Source organism: Anabrus simplex, chromosome 1 (assembly GCF_040414725.1).
Source record: "Anabrus simplex isolate iqAnaSimp1 chromosome 1, ASM4041472v1, whole genome shotgun sequence".
Lineage (NCBI taxonomy): Eukaryota > Metazoa > Arthropoda > Insecta > Orthoptera > Tettigoniidae > Anabrus > Anabrus simplex.
This window is the reverse complement of record NC_090265.1, coordinates 34,578,624-34,605,027: the sequence shown is the minus strand read 5'-3', so window position 1 is coordinate 34,605,027 and position 26,404 is coordinate 34,578,624. Positions and strand designations below refer to the sequence as shown.

At 38.5% G+C, this 26,404-nt stretch overlaps 1 protein-coding gene across 2 annotated transcripts in view; it reads left to right on the top strand.

The window, feature by feature from the left end:
• The first annotated feature begins 5,731 nt into the window (after nucleotides 1-5,731).
• Nucleotides 5,732-26,404, top strand: part of CAH9 (Carbonic anhydrase 9) — a 66,280-nt gene continuing 45,607 nt past the window's right edge. The window contains exons 1-2 of one of the 2 annotated variants that reach the window (XM_067138757.2): nucleotides 5,732-5,821; nucleotides 20,138-20,204. In XM_067138757.2, the coding sequence (XP_066994858.2) occupies nucleotides 20,150-20,204 (55 nt within the window). In that variant the 5' untranslated portion in view covers nucleotides 5,732-5,821; nucleotides 20,138-20,149. Of the gene's footprint in view, nucleotides 5,860-20,137; nucleotides 20,205-26,404 lie in introns of both variants that reach the window. The other variant, XM_067138759.2, reaches the window with a different exon arrangement.

Here is a 26,404-nt window from a genome sequence, read left to right as displayed (position 1 = left end):
AAAGACCCACCTTATTATAATAGAGAAGTAAAGAGACTAAGAAGGAGGTGCAGACTGGAAAGAAATAGAGTTAGAAATGGCTGTGGAAGTAAGGAGAAATTGAAGGAACTTACTAGAAAATTGAATCAAGCAAAGAAGGCAGCTAAGGATAATATGATGGCAAGCATAATTGGCAGTCATACGAATTTTAGTGAAAAATGGAAGGGTATGTATAGGTATTTTATGGCAGAAACAGGTTCCAAGAAGGACATTCCAGGAATAATTAATGAACAAGGGGAGTGTGTATGTGAGGATCTTCAAAAGGCAGAAGTATTCAGTCAGCAGTATGTAAAGATTGTTGGTTACAAGGATAATGTCGAGATAGAGGAGGAGACTAAAGCCAAAGAAGAAATAAAATTTACATATGATAACAATGACATTTACAATAAGATACAAAAGTTAAAAACTAGAAAAGCGACTGGAATTGATCAGATTTCTGGGGATATACTAAAGACAATGGGTTGGGATATAGTACCATATCTGAAGTACTTATTTGATTATTGTTTGGTCGGAGGAGCTATACCAGATGAATGGAGAGTTGCTATAGTTGCCCCTGTGTATAAAGGAAAGGGTGATAGACATAAAGCTGAAAATTACAGGCCAGTAAGTTTGACATGCATTGTATGTAAGCTTTGGGAAGGCATTCTTTCTGATTATATTAGACATGTTTGTGAAATTAATAACTGGTTCGATAGAAGGCAATTCGGTTTTAGGAAAGGTTATTCCACTGAAGCTCAACTTGTAGGATTCCAGCAAGATATAGCAGATATCTTGGATTCAGGAGGTCAAATGGACTGTATCGCGATTGACCTGTCTAAAGCATTTGATAGGGTGGATCATGGGAGACTACTGGCAAAAATGAGTGCAATTGGACTAGACAAAAGAGTGACTGAATGGGTTGCTATATTTCTAGAAAATAGATCTCAGAGAATTAGAGTAGGTGAAGCTTTATCTGACCCTGTAAAAATTAAGAGGGGAATTCCTCAAGGCAGTATTATCGGACCTTTATGTTTTCTTATATATGTAAATGATATGAGTAAAGGAGTGGAATCGGAGGTAAGGCTTTTTGCGGATGATGTTATTCTCTATAGAGTGATAAATAAGTTACAAGATTGTGAGCAACTGCAACGTGACCTCGAAAATGTTGTGAGATGGACAGCAGGCAATGGTATGTTGATAAACGGGGTTAAAAGTCAGGTTGTGAGTTTTACAAGTAGGAAAAGTCCTCTCAGTTTTAATTACTGCGTTGATGGGGTGAAAGTTCCTTTTGGGGATCATTGTAAGTATCTAGGTGCTAATATAAGGAAAGATCTTCATTGGGGTAATCACATAAATGGGATTGTAAATAAAGGGTACAGATCTCTGCACATGGTTATGAGGGTGTTTAGGGGTTGTAGTAAGGATGTAAAGGAGAGGGCATATAAGTCTCTGGTAAGACCCCAACTAGAGTATGGTTCCAGTGTATGGGACCCTCACCAGGATTACCTGATTCAAGAACTGGAAAAAATCCAAAGAAAAGCAGCTCGATTTGTTCTGGGCGATTTCCGACAAAAGAGTAGCGTTACAAAAATGTTGCAATGTTTGGGTTGGGAAGAATTGAGAGAAAGAAGAAGAGCTGCTCGACTAAGTGGTATGTTCCGGGCTGTCAGCGGAGAGATGGCGTGGAATGACATTAGTAGACGAATAAGTTTGAATGGCGTTTATAAAAGTAGGAAAGATCACAATATGAAGATAAAGTTGGAATTCAAGAGGACAAACTGGGGCAAATATTCATTTATAGGAAGGGGAGTTAGGGATTGGAATAACTTACCAAGAGGGATGTTCAATAAATTTCCAATTTCTTTGAAATCATTTAGGAAAAGGCTAGGAAAACAACAAATAGGGAATCTGCCACCTGGGCGACTGCCCTAAATGCAGATCAGTACCGATTGATTGATTGATGATTTGACTGGTCATTTAAAAAGCTCCTCAACCTTCTTGCCACAGTACTGAATATCCAGACGTTTTGTTTGTAAAATATTGAACACAGTATCAGAGAATGAAAAAATCTTGGAGAACACTGCCAGCAGAAATCTAGTGTTGAACTTAAGTAAGAAGAACAAAAATCCTTATGCTTTCAATGTAGTGTCTTCATCCCAGTCATCTGAAGTATTCTGTACATGTTGAAAGAATTTCACCAGCGTATCATAATATTCCTTCACAGTATTAATAAGACGTGAAGCGAAATTCCATCTCATTGGTGCTACTGTTGGCAACTTCTTCTGAACAAAATCTCGAAGAGAAGCTGTTCTCTTTGTAGACTTTGAAAAAAAGCAGCAAGTCCTGACATTGTTTGGAAGAAAATTGTACATTCTTTGATTTTTGAAGCAGACTGCTGTAGTGTTAAATTCAATAGGTAGCTATAACAATGCACAAATGTCTCATATGGATACTGGTCTTGAAGTAATTTATTAAGCCCATTCACATGACCGGCTAAGACAGCAGCACCGTCATATGTTTGAGCCACAATCTTTTCCTCACAACTGAATTCTTTTAAAATAGCACAAACATGATTTAAGAGGGCTTGAGCAGTGCGATCTTTACTAACGTCATCAAAACCAAGAAACCTCTCTTGAATTTCACCACTTTCATCTACAAAACGGAGTAAAGTAGAGAGTTGTGACTTATTAATAACATCAGACGTTTCGTCCAACATTATTGCCACACAAGTTGCTTGTTTAAGCTCCTCCTTTATTCTTCTCACAATTACTGAACTTATTTCTGCTATTAAATCATTTTGGATTGCAGACGACGTCCCTCTAAAAATGGTGGAGTCTTTCAGATGAGCTGCCGGAAGAGGATCATATTCACTTATAATTTGTAGAATTTCGATGTAATTTCCTCTGTTTACAGAAGCTGCAGACTCATCATGTCTGCAAAATGGTAGTTCCTGTTTTGCTAAAAAAAACACACAGTCGTTTAAGTATGTCACGATTTTTCTTTACCTTTTCATTATGAAGTTGGTCACTGATGCGTTTCTGTTCATCTAGCTGGTGGTCGATCCTTGTATGCCCAAAGCTATTTAACTGCAAGAAACACTTCATATCATTTGCAGATTTCTCATGTCTTGTAATGGACAGTGTCAAGGTGTTCAAATTGTCACAAAGCCACTTTTACACCATACACCATTATCAGCAGAAAATAGTAAACACGGCCAGCAAAACAGTCTATTCAGTTTCTTTGACCCTGTCAACCAGTGAGTATTATTATATTGAGATACAGAGAACAAACGTACATATTCTCTATTTTTCTCCCTGTGCTGTGTCTTTAAATCTGGCAGCGCCAGACAGGGCCTGCCATTCTTAATAATGTCTTTTCTCTTGGATAGTCCTCCGAGAAAATGGATTTGATAAGCTGTCAATAATGCACAGTTCGGAACCCATTGCAGCACATCAAATCATTCAGAATAGATGATCAGGAACTTACAGTACACTACTCACTGACAACACACTAGATCTGTTGCTCTCAGACCAGAGCTTGCAACTACACATAACAAACGTTACAGCTTGCAACCGACCTTGGAGAGAAGAAACCTGCGCGCGCATAAATTTCTTGTTCTTGCTGTGTCGACAGCTCCGCTGAAGCTCCTAAGACACGAGCAAGCCTCGCTGGACTCGCCAAGGTATATGCAACATGCAATTTCTATAATGCAGATCTATTACAGATATGGTACATATTGTAATTTTTTTTAAACTCTCCTGCTTAAGAAAAATATTGCGCTTGCACAGCAAGCAGCATGCTTGGAGAAATCGCCCCTGGTGTCACTTCATTTTAGTACTTTTATATACCCTTCTGGGTTTGGACATACTGCTTAGTCAAGCAGCTTATCTCTTTACTCTCAAGTCTTCCCAGCCCAAAGTTTGCACCTTTGTAACTTTTTTTTTCTTCAAAAATCACCAATAACAAATTTTGCTGCTTTTATTTTAATCTTTTCTAGTTCTCACATAATGTCATTCTTGTGTCCATCCCATACACTGGAACCGTTCTCTAACTGGGGTCTTACCAGAGACTTATACACCCTCTCTTTTACATCATTGGTCTGAATAGGTTAGGATACGGTGTGGGGGCAAGCAAAGGAGGCTGGGGGCATAAGCTTCTGGTAGTGGCCAACAGGCCTCTAGCATCTCGTGGAGTTCAGCTAAAATGTGACCAAAAGGAAAGTTATTGTGATATAGCAACTATTTCAAACTGTGCAGTTTTCTTATTTTCACCAAATGGGCAGCTCTGTGAGCACACATGATAGGAGCTCTGTCGTTCAATCTTAAATATCAAATGGGAGAACCATGTTTTCTATTTTGGGAGTTCTTGAGAAAGCATGCCTGAACAGTATAGAAGGCTCTATCATTAGCCTTTGGCTTCAGTGGACTGGGAAGGTTTCCCTGCCAATTCCTTTATGGTGAACTTTCCTCAGGCACAAGACACCATGCTGCCCCTTTGAAGCATTATAAAGACCATGAAGGTCACAAACATCAACCCTCAAACCTCGGACATACTTGTAAACAGTAAACCTTCTCTACTGCTGTTGAACTGTTTGAACAACAGCGTCACAGGTAAAAAGAAGTTAAATGACAGGCATGCACACTCCTCGTCTTCCCCCATCCATCAAGTGCAATGTGCGTGGACTCATGTTTCACGCTAGAATTGGCTTGTTCAGTCATCAGAATTACAAGCACAAACAGCACTGAATGCTAATGGACTATTCTCTTAACTCTTCAACATTGGCAACCCTTGTTAATTACTTATGACGTCGTCTGAGCTGTGCCATGTTGAATCTCTAACCTATATTTTGTGAATGGTCAACAGAAGTTTTACCGAACCTCAACTGGTTTGTAACGTAACATGTTTATTAAATTAAACGTTTTTCTAAATACTTTTTTAAAATTTAATTCTTTTAAAGATGTTTTCAATCATATCCCATAAATCTTAAAAGAAAAATATACAAACCCTCCAGGGTTGGTTTTCCCCTCAGACTCAGCATGAGACTTTGGGTCGGGGATACATCTGGGGAGGAGGACGAGTACCCCGCCCAGGTACCTCACCTGCTATGCTGAATGGGGGCCAAAATTAAAATCATGAAAATTGACAAATCCACTTGCCTGACTGGCTGAATAATTTGTATTGTCCATCTATGCTTGGAAGGAGAGAAAAGGGGAAGTCATTAAGATAAGTTCCAGATTTCAAGTATTTAAACAGAAATAAACATAATGTGTATACATTTCTAAATATTTGAGGGTGAGTTTGATAGAATCTAATGATGTTCTTTTAAGACCAAAACATATCACTCCTTTTTCAGGTATAATACTGATACCATATGGTTTCTTTTGCATGTAGTTTATAAATATATTACTCAAAATTAGTTTTTGCAGAGGCTACAGCAACAATGTTTGTAGGGAAATTAGGACTGGTTTTATTTCCTTTCACAACCCCTACTTCAATGCTGCTACAGAACACAAATATAGCACATTCTCTGTAAACAGTGTCAGATCTTACAACCTGACTGCCTCTGTCAGCTTATCTCATAAGAAGTTAAAGTTATTATTAGGTTTAGTAATAAACAGCAATACTTGTTTGAGAGTTGCTACAAGACTGGCTGATGTCATGTCTTATGTAACACAGGTGTGCTCCTAGGTAGAGAAGACAAATCCTATTATGTTTAATTGGCTGTCTTTTCAGCTAAGTGTAACACAGCAGTTTCAGACAAGAGTGAGGCAATGCGTGTGTTCTAGTGGCTCCTTGCTAACAGGTAACACACTCTTCACATTTTAAGGAATCAAGTACCTTGTAAGTGGCTAGAAAAATGGCTCTTTCTTGTTAATAGAATACTCCCATCCCCTAGTTCTAGACTGCTAGGAACTGGGGAGAGATAATAATTTATTGCAATCCAAATTATTTTTGATTCAGGCAGGATTTTCTTGTTACAATTAATTTGTCTGTTACTACCTTAAATATTACAATTATGCCTATTCACATTTAACCCAGTCTCTAAATTGTAGTTTCTAAGATTTTATTAATTTTTGTCCTAGACGTTAACAGTGTTATATAGTCTAGGACAGGGATGGTGAACCTATAACATGCCTACAACATACCAACAACTTTTAATGTCTTTAACATGTAATAAATAGGTCAAAAATCTTCTAACATAGTAATTTTTAACATTAAACTTTAACAAAATTAATAAAGAAATACCAGGTGTATGCATAAGTTTTGCTGGTTTTTGTGCTAAAGAAAACACGTAATTTTCAAGGGAAATTCATTTTTTGTTTGATCAAAATATTGGCCATCGGCTTCTGCACACTTCACCCATCTTTCAGGTAAGTTATGAATACCGTGCCAGAAAAACTGCTCGTCTTTTGTGGCAAACCATTTGCCAAGCCATTTTCCAACCTCCTCGAAATTGCTGAAGTGCTGCTTTGCGAGCGCGTGTCCCATTGATGCGAAGAGGTGATAGATGGTGCCAAGTCGGGGAGGAAGGTGGGTGCGGAAGGATGTCCCACCCAAGCGATTTCAAGGTGTCTATCACTGGTTTTGCTGTGTGAGACGGCGCATTGTCGTGTAACAAAATCACTTTGCCATGTCTTCTGGCCCATTCCGGTTGTCTTTCAATCAATGCGTGATTTAAATTAATCATTTATTGGCAACAGTGTTGTGCATTAACGGTTTTGCCAGGCTTCAAGAGTCTTCGCGCTTCTGTGGTCTACCAGAGCGTGCACTGTCTTTCACATTGAAATCACAGCGTTTAAATTGTTGAAACCATGTGTCACATGTTCTAACCGATGGAGCATGTTCACCATATGTTTCTACCAGCAAACGATGACTTTCCACAGCCTTTTTCTTTTGATTAAATAAGAAAAGCAATGTGTGCCACAAATGTTCTTTTTCAGGCACAAATGTTGACATGATAACTGAACGATACAACACAGACGCTAGTGTTTGGCGGACTCAACTTGTGTGTGTTGGTAGGTTAATGTCAGACAAACAAACTGACATATGGGTCAAATTCATACGCTGGGTATTTAGTGAAATCAGGTATGTCACAATTAATTCTATGGCCATATTTTTCACAAATTTTATTAGTTTAAAGCAAAAATATATCTTATTCATAAAATTTACTTGTTTTTTGATATGTAATTTTCAGTGATGTTTGCAAAATAAAATCATGAAACATTCACTCGAATAGATTTATATGCAATGCAATTTTATACCTAAATGAAGTGAAATGAGGGGCTTTCATGATGATTTAAATTTTTTTTTTGCTTTACGTCGCACCGACACAGATAGGTCTTATGGCAACGATGGGATGGGAAAGGCCTAGGGAGGGAAAGGAAGCGGCCGTGGTCTTAATTAAGGTACAACCCCAGCATTTGCCTGGTGTGAAAATGGGAAACCACGGAAAACCATCTTCAGGGCTGCTGACAGTGGGGTTTGAACCCACTATCTCCCGATTACTGGATACTGGCCGCACTTAAGCGACTGCAGCTATCGAGCTTGGTTAAATAAATATAACTGGTGGCACACTAGACAGTAAAAAATAATGAAAAAGACCTTAATTGACACCCTAGTTGGAAAAGGTTTGCCGTCCCTGGTCTAGGACAATGTGTATCTTACCTTTATTAATTTGTATTAGTGCAAGTATTTATTTATGTTATGAGTCTGAACAGAGTTATCGTTAGCTTACAACAGACATTATGATTTAACTGAATGACTGAATGAATTGCCTGATTGTATTGTATTCATGCATGCACCAGTGGGTGAACACTCCTCTCTCCCAGTCACGGATAGCCACCAGCTGGAGAGAGAGCATTCCTTATTGAATGAGTGATTGAAAGATTGAATGCTCTCGGAGGAACTCCAGCAGATAAGGTTTCTTCTTTATACATTACATTATTATTTTTGTAGTAGTTTACAAAGTAGGAATTCATGATTACTTTGCAAAGTTTAATGCTTATTTTACAAACTTCTAATTTTATTCAATTGTTTTGTATATAACTTATAAACAGTAATGGGAAGAGTACAAGAAAAAAGTAATTGATCTGAATTACAGATACCTGAGAAATATTTTACTCAATTCTTCTTCTTCTTTCTGATACGTTTCTGATTATGCAGGTCATTCCATTTTACTCAATTATAATGACAAATTGCTTTTCAACAAGTAATCAATAAAATTATAATTACTTTATGGGCACTAATCTTAAAGAAATCAATGTACATTGTTTTGCATGGGACTAGTTTTATTATTTTAACCATAATGGTTTGATTTATTTGACTTCAAACTAATCTATCAGCAATAATTTTAAACTTATAGACCACTAATTAGTAGTTGTAGTAGTAATAATAATAATAATAATAATAATAATAATAATAATAATAATAATAATAATAATAATAATAATAATAATAATTTTGTGTGGCTCTTTCTAGCTGAGTGCAGCCCTTGTAAGGCAGACCGTCCGATGAGGGTGGGCGGCATCTGCCATGTGTAGGTAATTGCGTGTTATTGTGGTGGAGGATAGTGTTGTGTGTGGTGTGTGAGTTGCAGGGATCTTGGGGACAGCACAAACACACAGTCCCCAAGCCAAGGGAATGAACCATTTTAAGGTTAAAATCTCTGACCCAGCTGGGAATTGAACCCTGGACCCTCTGGACCAAATTCCAGCATGCTAACCATTTAGCCATGGAGCTGGACTAACTCGTGTCCACATCCCAAGGTGCTGCAGCTCTTTTCAGTCACACCCCCAGCTCCATGTACCATTTCAACCACATACCAGCCCTCCTGCCATTCTTAAATTTCTGGCAGTACCGGGAATCGAACCCGGACCTCCGAGGACGGCTGCTAATAACACTAACCGTTATGCTATGGAGGCGGACAGTCCACCAAGTCAATACTTATTACAATCTTTCATTGGCTAAATGCCGTACATGTTTCAAGAACCCATACTTTACAAGGGAACTTTTCTACATACAGGAACTTCCGCACCAAATGCCTCTACAGTCCACTTCAGGATACAAACAACTATTGCAAGAACTACAATTAAAGAAGAACAACATATGGACAGACTTTCATGCCACTGATGCAATGGTTTATAAAGACTGGATGTGCAAAGGGTACGACTTAAGACATATAGTTACTAGATTCACCGTCCATGTTCTTCATTATAAACTGTTTGAAACAAAACATTTCCATGAGCCAGATCCGGACTGTGTATGTGATCATTGTGGAAATCTTTGTGAATGATACCATGCAATGTACTGTAAACTCCGGAATGAATCCTGGAAGAAATTCTGTTTGATGACTGTTAGATTGTGTAATTCAACACTGTAATTATTCTGTGTTATATTAGAATTGTAATATTGTGTGTAATTATTTATTCATAATGGCCATTGGCTGCAATAAATGTTTCATTCATATGTTCTCTTCTTCAGTGGCTGTATAATCTACCATGTTTTGAGTGGACAGGCAAGCAGACATGATACACTTTTAAATAGCAACTGCAAGTGCCAGAAAGATTGAACGACAAGGTTTCCGTTCAACTGCTTCGCATGATTCCAAGAGTTACTATCAGAGGTCAAGGTCAAATATAGTTATACACTGACTGACAGAGCAAATGCAACACCAAGAAGGAGTGGTCAGAACTTGATGCCAATTGCAGGGTAGACTGACGTCACTGAGGTATGCTCATGATGTGAAATGCGCCGCTGTGCTGCGCACGTAGCGAACGATAAATGGGACACGGCGTTGGCGAATGGCCCACTTCGTACCGTGATTTCTCAGCCGACAGTCAGTAGAACGTGTTGTCGTGTGCCACAGGACACGTGTATAGCTAAGAATGCCAGGCCGCCGTCAACGGAGGCATTTCCAGCAGACAGACGACTTTACGAGGGGTATGGTGATCGGGCTGAGAAGGGCAGGTTGGTCGCTTCGTCAAATCGCAGCCGATACCCATAGGGATGTGTCCACGGTGCAGCGCCTGTGGCGAAGATGGTTGGCGCAGGAACATGTGGCACGTGCGAGGGGTCCAGGCGCAGCCCGAGTGACGTCAGCACGCGAGGATCGGCGCATCCGCCGCCAAGCTGTGGCAGCCCCGCACGCCACGTCAACCGCCATTCTTCAGCATGTGCAAGACACCCTGGCTGTTCCAATATCGACCAGAACAATTTCCCGTCGATTGGTTGAAGGAGGCCTGCAGTCCCGGCGTCCGCTCAGAAGACTACCATTGACTCCACAGCATAGACGTGCACGCCTGGCATGGTGCCGGGCTAGAACGACTTGGATGAGGGAATGGCGGAACGTCGTGTTCTCCGATGAGTCACGCTTCTGTTCTGTCAGTGATAGTCACCGCAGACGAGTGTGGCGTCGGCGTGGAGAAAGGTCAAATCCGGCAGTAACTGTGGAGCGCCCTACCGCTAGACAACGCGGCATCATGGTTTGGGGCGCTATTGCGTATGATTCCACATCGCCTCTAGTGCGTATTCAAGGCACGTTAAATGCCCACCGCTACGTGCAGCATGTGCTGCGGCCGGTGGCACTCCCGTACCTTCAGGGGCTGCCCAATGCTCTGTTTCAGCAGGATAATGCCCGCCCACACACTGCTCGCATCTCCCAACAGGCTCTACGAGGTGTACAGATGCTTCCGTGGCCAGCGTACTCTCCGGATCTCTCACCAATCGAACACGTGTGGGATCTCATTGGACGCCGTTTGCAAACTCTGCCCCAGCCTCGTACGGACGACCAACTGTGGCAAATGGTTGACAGAGAATGAAGAACCATCCCTCAGGACACCATCCGCACTCTTATTGACTCTGTACCTCGACGTGTTTCTGCGTGCATCGCCGCTCGCGGTGGTCCTACATCCTACTGAGTCGATGCCGTGCGCATTGTGTAACCTGCATATCGGTTTGAAATATACATCAATTATTCGTCCGTGCCGTCTCTGTTTTTTCCCCAACTTTGATCCCTTTCGAACCACTCCTTCTTGGTGTTGCATTTGCTCTGTCAGTCAGTGTACATAGGAGACAACAGAGTACTGAAGTCAAGAAAGTTTGTAAAAGTTCTCAAAGCAATGGAATAGAGGAATGTTCAACAAGAGGATTTGCAGATATAAACATTTACAGACACATCTATTAGTGTGGATGCCTCAATTTTACAAGACCATTTATTTTTAGACAAAATATCTTTAATATGTAGATAATTTATACATTTGTGATTTTATTGAGATTGAAAATTGATTAGTATTGATTAGTATACCAGGAGAAGTAATCACTGGGATCTTGGAAGGGAGAGTGCAATCAGTGGTTGAGAGGAAGTTGGATGAAAACCAGTGTGGTTTCAGACCACAGAGGGGCTGTCAGGATCAGATTTTCAGTATGCACCAGGTAACTGAAAAATGCTACAAGAGTAATAGACAGTTGTATTTATGTTTCGTAGATCTAGAGAAAGCACACGACAGGGTACTAAGGGAAAAGATGTTCACCATACTGGGGGACTATGGGATTAAGGGTAGATTATTGAAATCAATCAAAGGCATTTATGTCAACATTTGGTCTGCAGTGAGAATCCCATGGACCTATAACAATTATTATTATCTGTTATCTATTTTCTCCCCCAATTGACCTTGAACTTCAATACTAGATTTCGTCAAAATAATAATAATCAAAATAATTTTCAGCTTATTTTCTTCCTCTTTTTATCTTGAAATGAAATAATGAGATTTACAATGATTTCCTGTTAGGCTCTGAATGTACAATTATGTTTCGTAGATCTAGAGAAAGCATATAACAGCATACTGAGGGAAAAGTTCTCCATACTGGGGGCTATGGAATTAAGGGTACCTACAGTAGAAGTCCGATAGTTTGGCACGTTCAGGACCGGCCCAGTACCGGATTACCAAAAATGCTGGACTATCGGGCGGTACCTCTAACTACAATATAGGTTAAGGCGTACAGTGAAAACAGCTGTAACACGGCGTTTTGCAGTAAAATGTTGATCAGCAGTCCTCTTTTCAAACGTGTTGTTTCTTATTGCCATTTCATAATAATGCCGGAGTTCATTGATGTTTTTATCTCTAAGTCTTCCTTTAACATTTAGAGTTTTTCCATCCACAACTTCTCTTTTCCTTCTCTCTGCTTCAATTTCTGAAGGCATCTTCCGATCCGTTTTTGAACGTGGCCCATACATTCAGTTTTTGAAATCTGTTTTTTTTATCATATGGTTGGCTTTCCAGTACTAAGTATAGCACACAGCCTTCTAGGCTGAATATTTCCAGAGATACTGTAGAGATATTTAAGTAAGTCAATGCATAACAAATGGATTGTATCAGATACATTTTCACTATTAACTTTGAAATAATAAAAAAATACACTTTGATTGGTTTCGACAAATAATGCATCAAATTGTTCATGAGAGGTCATTATTAAGAGATAATAACATTTAAAAAATCCTAGAATGGTGCTCGACCATCAGGCATTCCAGACTGTTGGATGCCGGACTAATGGAATTCTTCTGTAGATTATTAAAATCAATCATAGGCATCCATGTTGACAATTGAGCTGCAGAATCACAAGTTTAATAGCACAATCCTCTTTTCAAACGTGTTGTTTCTTATTGCCATTTCATAATAATGCCAGAGTTCATCAATGTTTTTATCTGTAAGTCTTCCTTTAACATTTAGAGTTTTCCATCTACAATGAGTTCTTGGTTCAAGATGCTTAGACAAGGCTGCAAACTTTCACTTTTGTTGTTCCTAGTTTATATGGATCATCTGCTGAAGGGTATAAAGTTGCAGGGAGGAATTCAGTTAGGTGGAGATGTAGTAAGCAGTCTGGCCTATGCTGACGACTTGGTCTTAATGGCAGATTGACAATATAATTATTAAATTAATGTAGTAATGGTCCACCTTTCAATATTATAATATGTAATATTCTAAATTACATTAATTAGGGACTAGTTTCGGCCGGGGATGGCCATCTTCAGCCTTAATGTAAAACACCTAATAACTAAACAAATGTACATGCACACAATTGACATAAAACAAATGAAAACAAATATATACAAAGTGACATTAAAAACTGGGATGGAATTATGAATAAATTTGAAAATGAACTAGGTTCTAACATCTTGAGTCATAGAACTGTATTAGCAGTTCTATTAGCAGTATTAGAACTAACGGTTCTGTGTATATAAATTAATACTTGAAATTATTCTCAATGACTCAAGATGTTAGAACCTAGTTCATTTTCAAATTTATTCATAATTCCATCCCAGTTTTTAATGTCACTTTGTATATATTTGTTTTCATTTGTTTTATGTCAATTGTGTGCATGTACATTTGTTTAGTTATTAGGTGTTTTACATTAAGGCTGAAGATGGCTAGCCCTGGCCGAAACTAGTCCCTAATTAATGTAATTTAGAATATTACATATTATAGTATTGAAAGGTGGACCATTACTACATTAATTTAATAATTATATTGTACTTACAATTCAATACGGATCAGAACCATGAAGTTTATAACCTATGATAATGGCAGATTATGCCGAAAGCCTGCAGCCTAATATCTTGGAACTTGAAAATAGGTGCAATGAGTATGGTATGAAGATTAGCCTTTTGAAGACTAAATTGATGTTGATAGGTAAGAAATCCAAGAGAACTGAATGTCAGATTGGTGGTAAAGAGCTGGAACGGGTAGATAACTTCAAGTATTTAGGATGTGTGTTCTTCCAGGATGGTAATGTAGTAAGTGAGACTGAATTAAGGTGTAGTAAAGCTAATGCAGTAAGCTCACAGTTACGATCAACAGTGTTCTGTAAGAAGGATGTCAGCTCCCAGATAAAACTATCTTTACATCGGTCTGTTTTCAGACCAACTTTTCTTTACAGGAGTGAAATCTGGGTGGACTCATGATATCTTATTCATGTTAGAAGTAACAGACATGAAAGTAGCGAGAATGATTGCTGGTACAAACAGCTGGGAACAATGGCAGGAGGGTATTTGGAATGAGGATATAAAGGCTAACTTAGGAATGAATTCGATGGATGAAGCTGTACGCATAAACCGGCTTCAGTGGCGAGGTCATGTGAGGCGAATGGAGGAGGATAGGTTACCTATTAGAATAATGGTTTCTGTTATGGAGGGTAAGAGAAGTAGAGGGAGACCAAGACGATGATGGTTAGACTCAGTTTATAACGATTTAAAGATAAGAGTATAGAACTAAATGAGGCCACAGCACTAGATGCAAATAGAGGATTGTGGCTATGCTTAGTAAATTCACATAGGCTTGCAGACTGAATGCTGAAAGGCATAATGGTCTATGATGCTGTATGTATGGATGAAAATTGGAATACTAGACCATATAATAATGCCCTTCGTGTAGGGGTAGCATTCCTGCCTCTTACTCGGAGGCCCCAGGCTTGATTCCCAGCCAGGTCACAGATTTTTACCTGGATATGAGGGCTGGTTCGAGGTCCATTCAGCCTACATGATTACAATCTGATAGTGAGATGGTGGCTCCGGTTTAGAAAGCCAAGAATAATGGCCGAGAGGATTTGTCGTGCTGACCCCACACCACGTCATAATCTGCAGGCCTTCGGAATGAGCAGTGGTCGCTGGTAGGCCATGGCCCTTTGGAGTTTGGTTTTTGGTTTTAGGCCATAAAATAACTTCCAATAATTTTTATTTAATTTGCCATTTAATAATTTATTTCTTTGACTTTGTTTATAATATTTTAATTTGAATGACAAATAATTTGTAATTAATTTGTAAGGCCAGATAAAATAGTGATGTTAACAAGTCCTGGGAATGCTTGGTAGATTATCAAGCTGCTGAATGAGAGAAGGCATGGGTTATCGAAACATGTACTGCGTTTAGCCAATATAAGATTGTAATAAGTATGGCTCGGACATTGAGGAAAAATTCTGTTTTCTCTTGAGTGTCCGAAGATGAGACCCAACATAATATACTTTCTTTCTTGGTCATTGTAGGCCAGAAAATTGTGGGTTTTATTTGTCCTTTTTTTAATTTTTTTATTTATAGGTCTTCAACTTTTGAGCTTTACTAATAAGTAGAGCCCGGATTTCCATGCACTATCAAATCTCAAAATATGCATGCATTCATGCACTATCATATGGCAAAATATGCAATGTCAAAATTCAGTTCCTTTTGAAACATTGTACAATTGTACAATTACCGTAATTTCTTCAAATTGTCTTGATTTAAGCTCATTTGCTTATCTGCCTGCATATTTTTAAACACAGAAAATGATCTTCCTATGTCACAAGAAGTGACAGGTGCATACTTAAATGAAGACATTTGGGACAAAGTGAGATCAAATTGTATGTCTTTTGCATTTTCACCACTGCGTTTTATATAATTTTGACAAATTTAAAGTCAGAATTTGAACAGATCACTTTGTTCGACCTATCTCTAGCTGCCACAGCTAGTTCTCTTTGCCATGATTGCAGACATTTTCATAAGTGGTAATGATTGCCAAGACGTGTGACAAGTGAGAGTTTCGGGTAGCAAATCCCATGATAACTGAAGGTTCAGTGCAAAATCAAGGGTAGGGTGCTATCTCAGTAACACAGTGTCACAGAAGTGTGATACAAGTTTTGTTTTGTTCGTTTAACATAGACGAACAAATGAACTGTCAATGAGTAATGCCCAATTTAAGGTTTAATTTATAGCAAAGTATAACTGGGACACCTTATTCCTAAGAATTACAGAGATCGACGTGGGGACTTCCAGCTTACGTCAATGTCTACTCAAGCAACAGATAAGAAAGTGCTTGATTAATTGGTTTATAAGATCTCTACCTTGTATACTAACTTTGGTTGTCAGATAGGATGCCAGGAATACATTCTCTTCATTTATCAGTAATAGCCATACTGTATAATGTGGTAAAATGGTCCCAAATTCTGCACACAAACATTCATAAAATATTAATATTATATTTGTGCCAAAGTCAGAAGAAAAGCCATATTATGCAATATTAAATGTCCAAATATTTGCTGTTGAATCCAAAATCTTCAAAATATGCATTATGCATGAATTTCCTCCTAAAAAGGTAAAACATGCAGGGAACAAGAACGGTTATTTGGAATCATTGAGCCATAAAACAAATATTTGCAAAGTTTGAGAAGTGTAACCAGCTTATTTAAAAACATGCATTTGCATGGAAATCCGGACTCTAGTAATAAGTATTGACTAGGTGGACTATAAGTTTTAAGGTGTTGCTGATAAATTAGCATTGGGTTGTAACAATATCAAAGTCTGCAAGGAAAATATATTATTAATTTTGTTGGGTTCTTCTTAGCATAGAGATATTAAGTAGCTATCATCATCACTAGGTAAGGTTAAACATGATAGCTTAGAACTTTCAAAATGATCTTTTCCCATCATTTTCATTTTAGTTGTTGATTTGTAGCATTGAAATAATTTGCCATCTGCTTTGGGTCATCAGTCTATAGGCTGATTTGATGCAGCTGTCCATGCTACCCTATCCTGTGCTAATGATTTCATTTCTACACAACTATTACATCCTTCATCTACTCTAATCTGTTTGTTATATTCATACCTTGGTCTACCCGTACCGTTCTTACTGCCTACACTTGTGTCAAAAACTAACTGATTAAGTCCTGGTGTCTTAAGATGTGTGTCTTCTTCTGGTCAAATTTTGCAAAATCGTTCTCCTCTCACCAGTTCGATTCATTATCTCTTAATTTGTGATTTGATCTACCCATCTGACCTTCACCATTCTTCTATAACACCACATTTCAAAACCTTCTATTCTCTTTCTTTCTGAGCTTGTTATCGTCCATGTTTCACTTCCATACACTGCCATGCTCCAGATGAAAGTACGGTATTTAAAAATATTTTTCTAATTCCTACACCACTGTTCAAAGTGAGCAAGTTTCTTTTCTTAAGAAAGCTCTTTCTTGCTTGTGCTAGTCTGCATGTTATTTTGTCCTTACTTCTTCCATCGTTAGTTATTTTACTACCCAAGTAACATATTCATCTACTTCCTTTAAGACTTCATTTCCTAATTTAATATTACCCGCATCACCTGACTTCATTCAGCTGCACCCCATTACCTTTGTTTTGGACTTATTTCTTCATCTTGTACTCCTTCATTAAGACTGTGTTCATACTGAACAAATAAAATGATTGGTTCTTAAAAGTCTCATTGCTAAGCCTCGATCTGTTTGGGAGAATAAACTGTTTGCAATTACTGAAAAGAACCGTGTGTGTTGGCTGTGCAGTTAGGGTCGCATAGCCGTGAGCTTGCATTCGGGAGATGGTGGCTTCGAATTCCACCATCAGCAGCCCAGAATATGGTTTTCTGTGGTTCCTCATTTTCTAATTAAAATAAAATGACAACCACACTTTAACTCTTCACTGAAAATCTAGACTATTGTTTTCTGACTGAACACATAAAAACATAAAAAATGTGCTCAGGCACAGTATGATTTGTGTGTCTGGTTGACACTAGTTGACTGTACAAGGCTTCTGTGTATATCTGTAGTCTTTGATTCTTATCCAAGGTTGTAATGATGTCCAAATTAATGCTGAATGAGGAAAGTTAAGTCTTAGACATAGACATCAAGATTTTTCCTTTACAATTTGATTTACGTCATGACACACACAGGTCTTATGGCGATGAAGGGATGGCAAAGGCTTAGAAGTGGGAAGGAAGCGGCCATGGCCTTATTTAAAGTACAGCCCCAGCATTTGCCTGGCGTGAAAATGGGAAACTACGGAAAACCATCTTCAGGATTGCCAACAGTGGGGCTTGAACCTACTATCTCCTGGATGCAAGCTCACAGCTATGCACCCCTAACTGCACGGTCAACTTGCCCAGTCATCAAGATTCTAAGCCAACATATAATATTATGGACTATACAGAGTGTCCTGGGAGAAAGGAAACATACGTAAAGAGGTGATTGTATTGGTCATTCTAAAGCGAAAACATTATATGAACATATGCTTTATTTTCAATAGTTTCTGAGATACAGACCGTACTGAGTAATTGTATTAAGGTGGGCATGGCAGCCAAGCCGGTTACTATGGTGACGTTTGTTGATATACTGTATGTTTGTTTAATATAGTTGGCTTAGCAGAAAGTGTCATATTTCACAGTTTGTACATTTCGTTTGTTGCAGTGGTTCAGTGTCTCAATCTAATTTATCATGGACATTGTGTCAGATGTAATGTTGCATGGTCACCAAGGTCACGCCGCTGGATTATTGTTTCTGGGGTTGTTGTCTACAGATTATTTATTTATTTAGCGTATGGCTAACACATCACATTATAAATAATTACAGTAATAATACATAATATTTATAATTTGAAGTATTTACAGGTTCAAGTTATTTACATAGTCAACCCACAAAGGTGACAGCAGAAAAAAGTCTCTAGGGTTTCCCTGGTAAGCGGTGAGAGGACACTGCTCCACAATATGCCGAACTGTTTGCTTCAGCACCACAACTGTACGGTGCCGAATTAAGTATTCCCCATTTATGGAGAGAGTCAGCACATCTGCCATGGCCAGTGCGAATCCTGTTGATGGTTGTCTAGGTCTTCCGTGGAAGATCAAAACCCTCTGGTAGATAGTGATATTCTGATGGAGCGCTGGATACCCATACTTGCTTTCAGGCTTGAAGCAGATTAAAGTTAGCATCTGCTAGGTTTCTGGATGTTCTAACAGGTGGGTGTCTAGATTTTATCCTGTTGATAAGAGCATCATTCATGTCACCATGGATTGGCAACTGACTGTTGTTAGTTATTTTCTTATAATCTTGTAGGAGAGCATTTTCCTAATGGAGGTGAGGTGGTGGAATGTGGGATAGAACAGGTAGCCAGAAAGTGGGAGTAGACCTAATTGTCCCTGTCTACAGAGAAAAGTGCAATTAAGGGAGGACTTACTTGTTCAAATTTAAAAGCTTGTGCGCACATTAAAGAAGAGAGACATCAGCTCTGATTAGCAACACAACATCTGTCTGCAAGAGCTGCAAAATCCAATGAGCTTCGTGGGGGGTATTTTTGGGAATAAGTTGTAAAGGGAAATGGACAATTAAACAATAATTACACACAAGGTGCAAAGGGAAATTGACTATTACATAATACGGTCTGTATCTTGGAAACTATTGAAAATAAAGCATACGTTCATATAATGACCTATATTATCACCTCTTACCGTATGGTCCCTTCCACCCACGACACTCTGTATACGTAACTTTTAGAATCATTAACCCATTGTTTGTGCATATTCTCTTGCTCACTGTATTCTTCTCTTACAGGACTTTCACAGTCCCATTTTACTTCTTTAAATGAACATTTCACCATAAAGCTTCAATAGCTATGTTTCACTCTTGGTTGTGTTTTTTTTATCTTGTTTGATTTGCTGAAGATGATCATTATGTTGATCAAAACTAGTCCAAAAACTTTTGAATGAGTTAATGCTAACACCTCAAATGAATGTATTGAGGAAATGAAATGGCGTATGGCTTTTAGTGCCGGGAGTGTCCAAGGACAAGTTCGGCTCACCAGATGCAGGTCTTTTGATTTGACTCCCGCAGGCGACCTGCACGTTGTGATGAGGATAAAATGATGATGAAGACAACACATACACCCAGCCGCTGTGCCAGTGAAATTAACCAATTATGCTTAAAATTCCCGACTCGGCGTGGAATCGAACCTGGGACCCCTTTGACCAAAGGCCAGCACGCTAACCAATTACAATTAGCCATGAAGCCAGACAATGTATTGATTAGGTGGGATAAAAGGTTTTACTATTGTAAATAAAGTCATATCTATCAATACAGGCCTCAAGATGAAAATTATTGCTTATACAGCCGACAGCTACGCATCCCTATTTGCACGACCAACTCGCTCGATTTCAGTAACATATTCCATGTACATTGCATGTATTTAATGATCTTGTAATGTTTGAAAGGATGGAATGAGTTATGGAAAGATAAAGTAAATATTGTATATATACAACTAAATAAGTGCAACCAACATCTTTCAAAAATTACATGTACAGTAATTTACGTTCACTTCTTATTTCAGGTTTAGCTGAATATGGTTTTAACCCTTAATTTGATTGCTGTTCTTGGATTTATCTATCTTGTGAAAGGTATGTATAAAATTTTAAGTATCCCTAGCAATCAATTAAACTTGATACAATTGGGGAAAATGCTACAAAGTAATAACATATAGTCACTGTAGTCTTGTGATTAAGAACCAGTACCTACTATAGAATCTCTCAATGTGATAGTCATTTATAAGAAATCTGTAAGAATATTTTCATACTAGAGAAGTTCCCTTAGTTCAGAGAGAAATCATGTTTAAACAGCTGCTAATTTCTTTTTCTACTTTCATTCCATAGGGTAAACAGTGTGTGGTGGGTAGTGCATGCACCACACAGCCGGACAGTAACATAAGTCCGTCAATACTTGACTCATTACCTAATAATATTGCCAATGAAAAAAAGAACTCATTTAAAACTAATGTAACTTTGTGGCAGTTTGCCCAGTGCTTTTGGAAATTCACACTGGATGAGAGATACCAAGGAGATTTTGTGGGGGAATTTTCTCCGCAATTCCTGAAGTAACTGAGAACTTGATCTGAGAGCACTGTGCATTGTCATCTTCAATTCTCATTTCCAACATCCCCGTTTCCCAAAATTTGTTACCTAATTTATGAATCACAGGATAACTTGGAGCTTGATCATCAGGAAAGTCTCTTGAAATATTCTCCTGTCGGCACATCTAGACCGATCCACGGGAACTTCGGGATTGGTGTTCACATATTCCATGTCCTCCTTGATGGGATCCATCCACCAGTTCTTCGATCAACCACGTGGTCGCTGGCCATCGGGCTGTCCTTGTTACAGAGCACTCTTTGCTGTGAATGACATGTCCATAACATTTAAGTCTACATTACTTTAGTTTCTTTATAATTGATGCAACTTACAGTCATAATGTGATATAGATGTTGATTCCTATCCAAAACACTGTTTGTTATTAAAAATTTGTATATGCATACAAAACTCCAATTTAGTGATCTACACACTTCAGAGCAGTTTGAGTTAACTGAGATGACCTGACAATCTGGCGGCTCACCTGTTGTGAGTGAGCTTGTCTGAAGCTAGCTGGCACGAGTTGCAAGAGCCCATTGCATGAACGATTTTGATCAATGTCTAAAATGCACATGTGTGAGCTGTGGTAAAGTGCTGCATATGGCGTACACAATCATGAACTGAAGTGAAGTTTGGATAGCAGTGTAGACAGTGATAGGAAGAGTACAAGAAAAAGTAATTGGGTGGAATTATAGTAACCTGAGAAATATTTTACTTAATTACAACTACAAATTACTTTCCAATTAATAACACCGGCCTGCAAAGTTTTTCCGGCAAAAGTAATTGTGTATGATAAACGTTACATTTAGTGTCCTTATGTAAAAAATTATACCAGTTGTTTCATATCAAGTACAGATTTGTCACAAGTCCGTCTCATGATTATGCTAATGGAGCTTTGTTGTTGTAAATGAGGTTTGGATTTGTTGTATGGAATGCAGGTATGGACATGTCTGAGAGAAAATATTGTATGTGCTCTGTTTTGGAGAGGAGTAGGTAATCATAGAGGAACACTGGAAGAGCTATTAGAACAGCTACAGTTCGCAATGTGCAATATCAGACAAGGTCAAAACGCCAAGATCGCATTTCTCCATAGTCTGAGAGGAGAATCTGAGAATTTGTGTCACACCTTTGTCTACAAGTCACAGCATGCACGTGAAGTTGATTGAGTGAATAAGTGAGTTAGTTTGTGTTAAAATGGCAAGTGGCAGTGATGTTCGGAGGCAAAAATGTGTGAACATTCCCAACTCTTTCTGTTATGTATGTGGCCAGTATACAATTAAAAGCCAGAAGCAAAATATTACGCCATTTATAAAAATCCTGTAGTTGGCATATTTTAACATGAAGTTAGGTAATCAGGACAAGAATTTCGCACCCCATGTTGTGTGCAAAACATGTGTAGAAAATCTGTTGCTATGGTACAATGCTGTCAATGCCATTCAGAATCCCAATAGCTTGGCAGGAACAAAGAAATCATTTTGACGAATGTTATTTTTGTGTATCAAGGGTTATGAATTTCATGTTGTTGGTCCTATTGAAATGAGATAACATATAAATTATAAACAGGAGAGGTGAGATATTGAATAGGTGGAAACCTCTCCTGTTTATAATTTATATGTTATATTTTTGTGTATGTAAAGTGTCCGGTTTCAATTCGAAAAACCAAAAGCACATTGTGTATCCCTGCCTTCCATCTGCCATTACCCCCGTGCCATATGGACCCGATATTTGTGTCCCAAAACCACCAATACAGTTACCAGAGAGTGTGTCTTCGTCATCTTCAAGTGTGGAGGATGGTGATGATGACACATTTGTACAGGATGTTGAGGTTAAAACTCTATGTCTTTATAATCGGTGTGACTCAAATGATTTAGTGCGTGACCCAGGCCTCACTAAAGAAAAGAGTGAATTTTTAGGATCAAGATTAAAGGAGAGAACTTTTTTACTTCCTGGGATAAATTCACATTGTTACAGAAATCGGGAGGAAGAATTCTGGCAGTTTTTTGTTCACAAAGTCAAACTTGTGTTTTGCTGTGGTATCCCAGGCTTGATTTGTCATCTTGGAACTATTTACCAAGCAAAGGACTGGCATCTATTTATTGATACCAGTAAAAGAAGTCTCAAATGTGTTCTTCTGCACAATGGAAATAAACTTGCTTCAGTGCCAGTCGCCCATTCAACATCTGTTCATGAAAACTATCATAATTTATGTATGGTGTTGCAGAAACTGAAGTACAACGAACACAGATGGTTACTGTGAGGTATCATATTAGGGCAGCAAGTTCCCCTGTTTTCTGTATGGTTGGGACTCTCGGGACAGGGATCATCACTGGTTAGTGTCTGAGTGGCCCAAGAGGAAACAGTTCATGTCTGGAGAAATAAACATTGTAAGTCATCCATTAATTGATCCTCAAAATGCGTTATTGCCCCCTTTACATATTAAATTGGGAATTATGAAGCAGTACGTGAAGAGTTTGGATGGAGGCAGTCCCTGCTTTCGGTACCTCTGTCAGAAATTTCCAGGACTGTCGGATGCCAAAATTAAGGAAGTTGTTTTTGACGGCCCCCAAATTCGGAAGCTTCTGAAGGATCCGACATTTAGTATGACGATGAACGAAATACAGCTTCAGGCATGGGAAACATTCATGGAAGTTTGTAGCAAATTCCTGAGTAATGTTAAAGATGTCAACTACCAACAGATTGTGGAAAGCATGCTGTACAACTTCCAGAAATTGGGTTGCCACATGAGCTTAAAATTACATTTCCTGCAGAGTCATCTGGATTATTTTCCTGAAAATTTAGTTGCATACAGTGAGGAACATGGCGAGCGGTTCCATCAGGATATAAAAGAAATGGAACAAAGGTATGTCAGATTAATGTTGGTGTCTAGTGCAAGATAACACTACTGAGGAACACAAACGCTAATCAACACAACGTTCATTCACATCAATATGCAGCAAACAATAGTGTTCTTGTAGTGAGATTCATATATTCTAGCAATGAACATGTTACTTTTTTGTATATTCGTTCCAATTTGATCATGTCCCATTAAAATTAGATATATTCTCTATTATGGTGTTTTCTATCAAAATTACAATATGTCAAATTTAGATTTCAAATAGCAAAAAAAAAAAAAAAAATCTATGTGATAGGCAAAAACGGTTTACATATTTGAAATCAGCTCACCTAAATTGTTGTAAATCACCTCTTCAATCTTTCACCAGAGAGAATTTTTTTCTTTTTTTCGCAGGCCGGTGTAATCAGTAATAGTACAATTATTTTAGAGAACGCCAGTCCTAAGGAAATCACTGACATTATTTTTTGTTGGAATAATACAATCCCTGTGTAGAAACTGATAAATTAAATGCATCAGTCAGAGAGTTGTAATCATCAGTTCCTACAGTTAATTCCATGTTAAGAAAACAGTATTGCTCTTATAACAGCAGGGTTGCCATATTGAACAGCTCTGCTCAACACCATCACGGGTAAATGACGGCATATAAATTTGTGAAATTCGGTGTTTAAGTTCAAGATTAAAAGTGGAAGAAACTAAGCTGAATATTTTTTTATGAACTAAAGGGGATGGGAATTTTACAGGGGCTATTTTTGGTTTGAACAGAATCATTTTTTGTTTTTATGTTTTTTTTTTTGCTATTTGCTTTACGTTGCACTGACACATAGGTCTTATGGTGACGATGGGATAGGAAAGACCTTGGAACTGGAAGGAAATGGCCATGGCCTTAATCAAGGTACAGCCCCGGCATTTGCCTGGTGTGAAAATGGGAAACCACGGAAAACCATCTTCAGGGCTGCCGACAGTGGGGCTCGAACCCACTATCTCCCAATTACTGGATACTGGCCACACTTACGTGACTGCAGCTATCGAGCTTGGTTTGTACGGAATCAGAGGTAAACTACTGCACATAATAACCTCAGCATTGAAGTGCAAGGCAAATTGGGGGAGAAAATAGAAAAATAATATTTTTTATGGGCTCAAGGGGTAAGGGATGCACAATGCGGGGTACTATTGTGCTGTCGTATCACTCACAAAAACTATAGTAAAAATGAAATGTGATCGTGAAAAAAGTGGTGAAATTAAAATGCGCTTAAGAAAAAACATCAAAATAACAAAACCAAGCACAAATAAAACACACAATATTTTTTTTATCAGTACAACTTATGTCATGACGTATCGCTGCACACCACAACACCAAAATCTTCAGTAACAACTTCTGTACGGTACAAAAATAATAGAACACACAAAAATACTATGCAATATACAACCAACTCTCACTCAACACAAGACAAGTATGCACTGATTTAAAGCCTAAAAACACACATGCAACAAATAAATACTGCAGATGACTTCACTATAAAAGTGAGCTGCTGGTAGTTTACAGAGAGAGGGACTACACAAGGCTTGTACCAGAGCAGCACAGAAGAAGGAAAATGAAGGAAGGCAATGAAGCAATGGCCATTGTGCTTCCTACCTACAAAATATTTATGAAAAAGAAAATGTTATGTAGTTATTTTAATAACTCACAGGAAAAAATGTCTCATCCTTTTCATCTGTCTTTCATAATACATTAAAAAGTACAGTATAATATCCCTTAATTACGAGGAATTCTGGGTGTCTCAGAGGGGGTGTGTTTCCTCCTTGTAGGTCCATAAGAGCAATACTGTTTTTTTAACGTGGAGTGAGCTATAGTAAATGATATACATTGCATGGAAGCAGAAGTGGCGAAAAATAAACGATGATGGAGATAACTTTTTCAGCTCTACTACAGCAGAACCAGTAGCTACACCAGTTCTGGATGACATACTTTCTTACCTCTGCAGTACTTACCAGGACATTATACTTATCCCAACAATGTTCATAAAATTAAATATAGAGGTATTCCTTCGAGTGCCCCTGTAAGGCATCTTTTCAGTAAAAGCAAAAGATGTATTTTTCACCAAAGAGGTCGATGTTTAGTAATGAGAATTTTAAGGACCAATTATCTTATTTGTAAAATAAATGATAAATTATCTGAGACATTAACTAAAATAAAAATGAAGGGCAAGGCTTCATTTTGAGAGTTCCAAGCTATCATGTCTAGTCTCACCTAGTGATGATAGCTACTTAAGGCAGGAACCAAAGAGTATATAATAGGATAGAGATGATAGTCAATAATAAATTTCGGTTCCAAGACAGATGGCCCCTTGTAGTGTCAGTCTGCAATCAGAGATTGTGCCGCAATATGTATTGTGTGCAATACCTTACTAGTATTATCAACCGATAGTGCAGAGAAGTGACTTCTGCCGAAATGACGCACATCCGGTTATGCTCACCACAACCTCTCCCTCCCTCCATCTTCTATCCTGTTCCCCTTCCTCCTTCACCACACCCCTCACCTACTATGACCATTATAATGCAGTTCTACTTTTTCCATTCCCATGAAAGTGACTGAGGTATGAGCGATGCTAGTAATGTCAATCCTTATGCAGCCAGTCCCTGCTATTAATGGTGTGAAAATGTTGCTTATAGGGTCGGTTGGTGTATGCATTTCAGTGGGCTTGGCAGACTGATATGTAATAGCAACTCTGGCTCGGTGAGAAAAGCAACAGGAAACTACCTCACTCCTCATTTCCCTAGTACGCCTCTTCAGTGATGCCTAGGCCATCTACGACAGTTGACGGCAGAGCTCTTGAGTATCCCA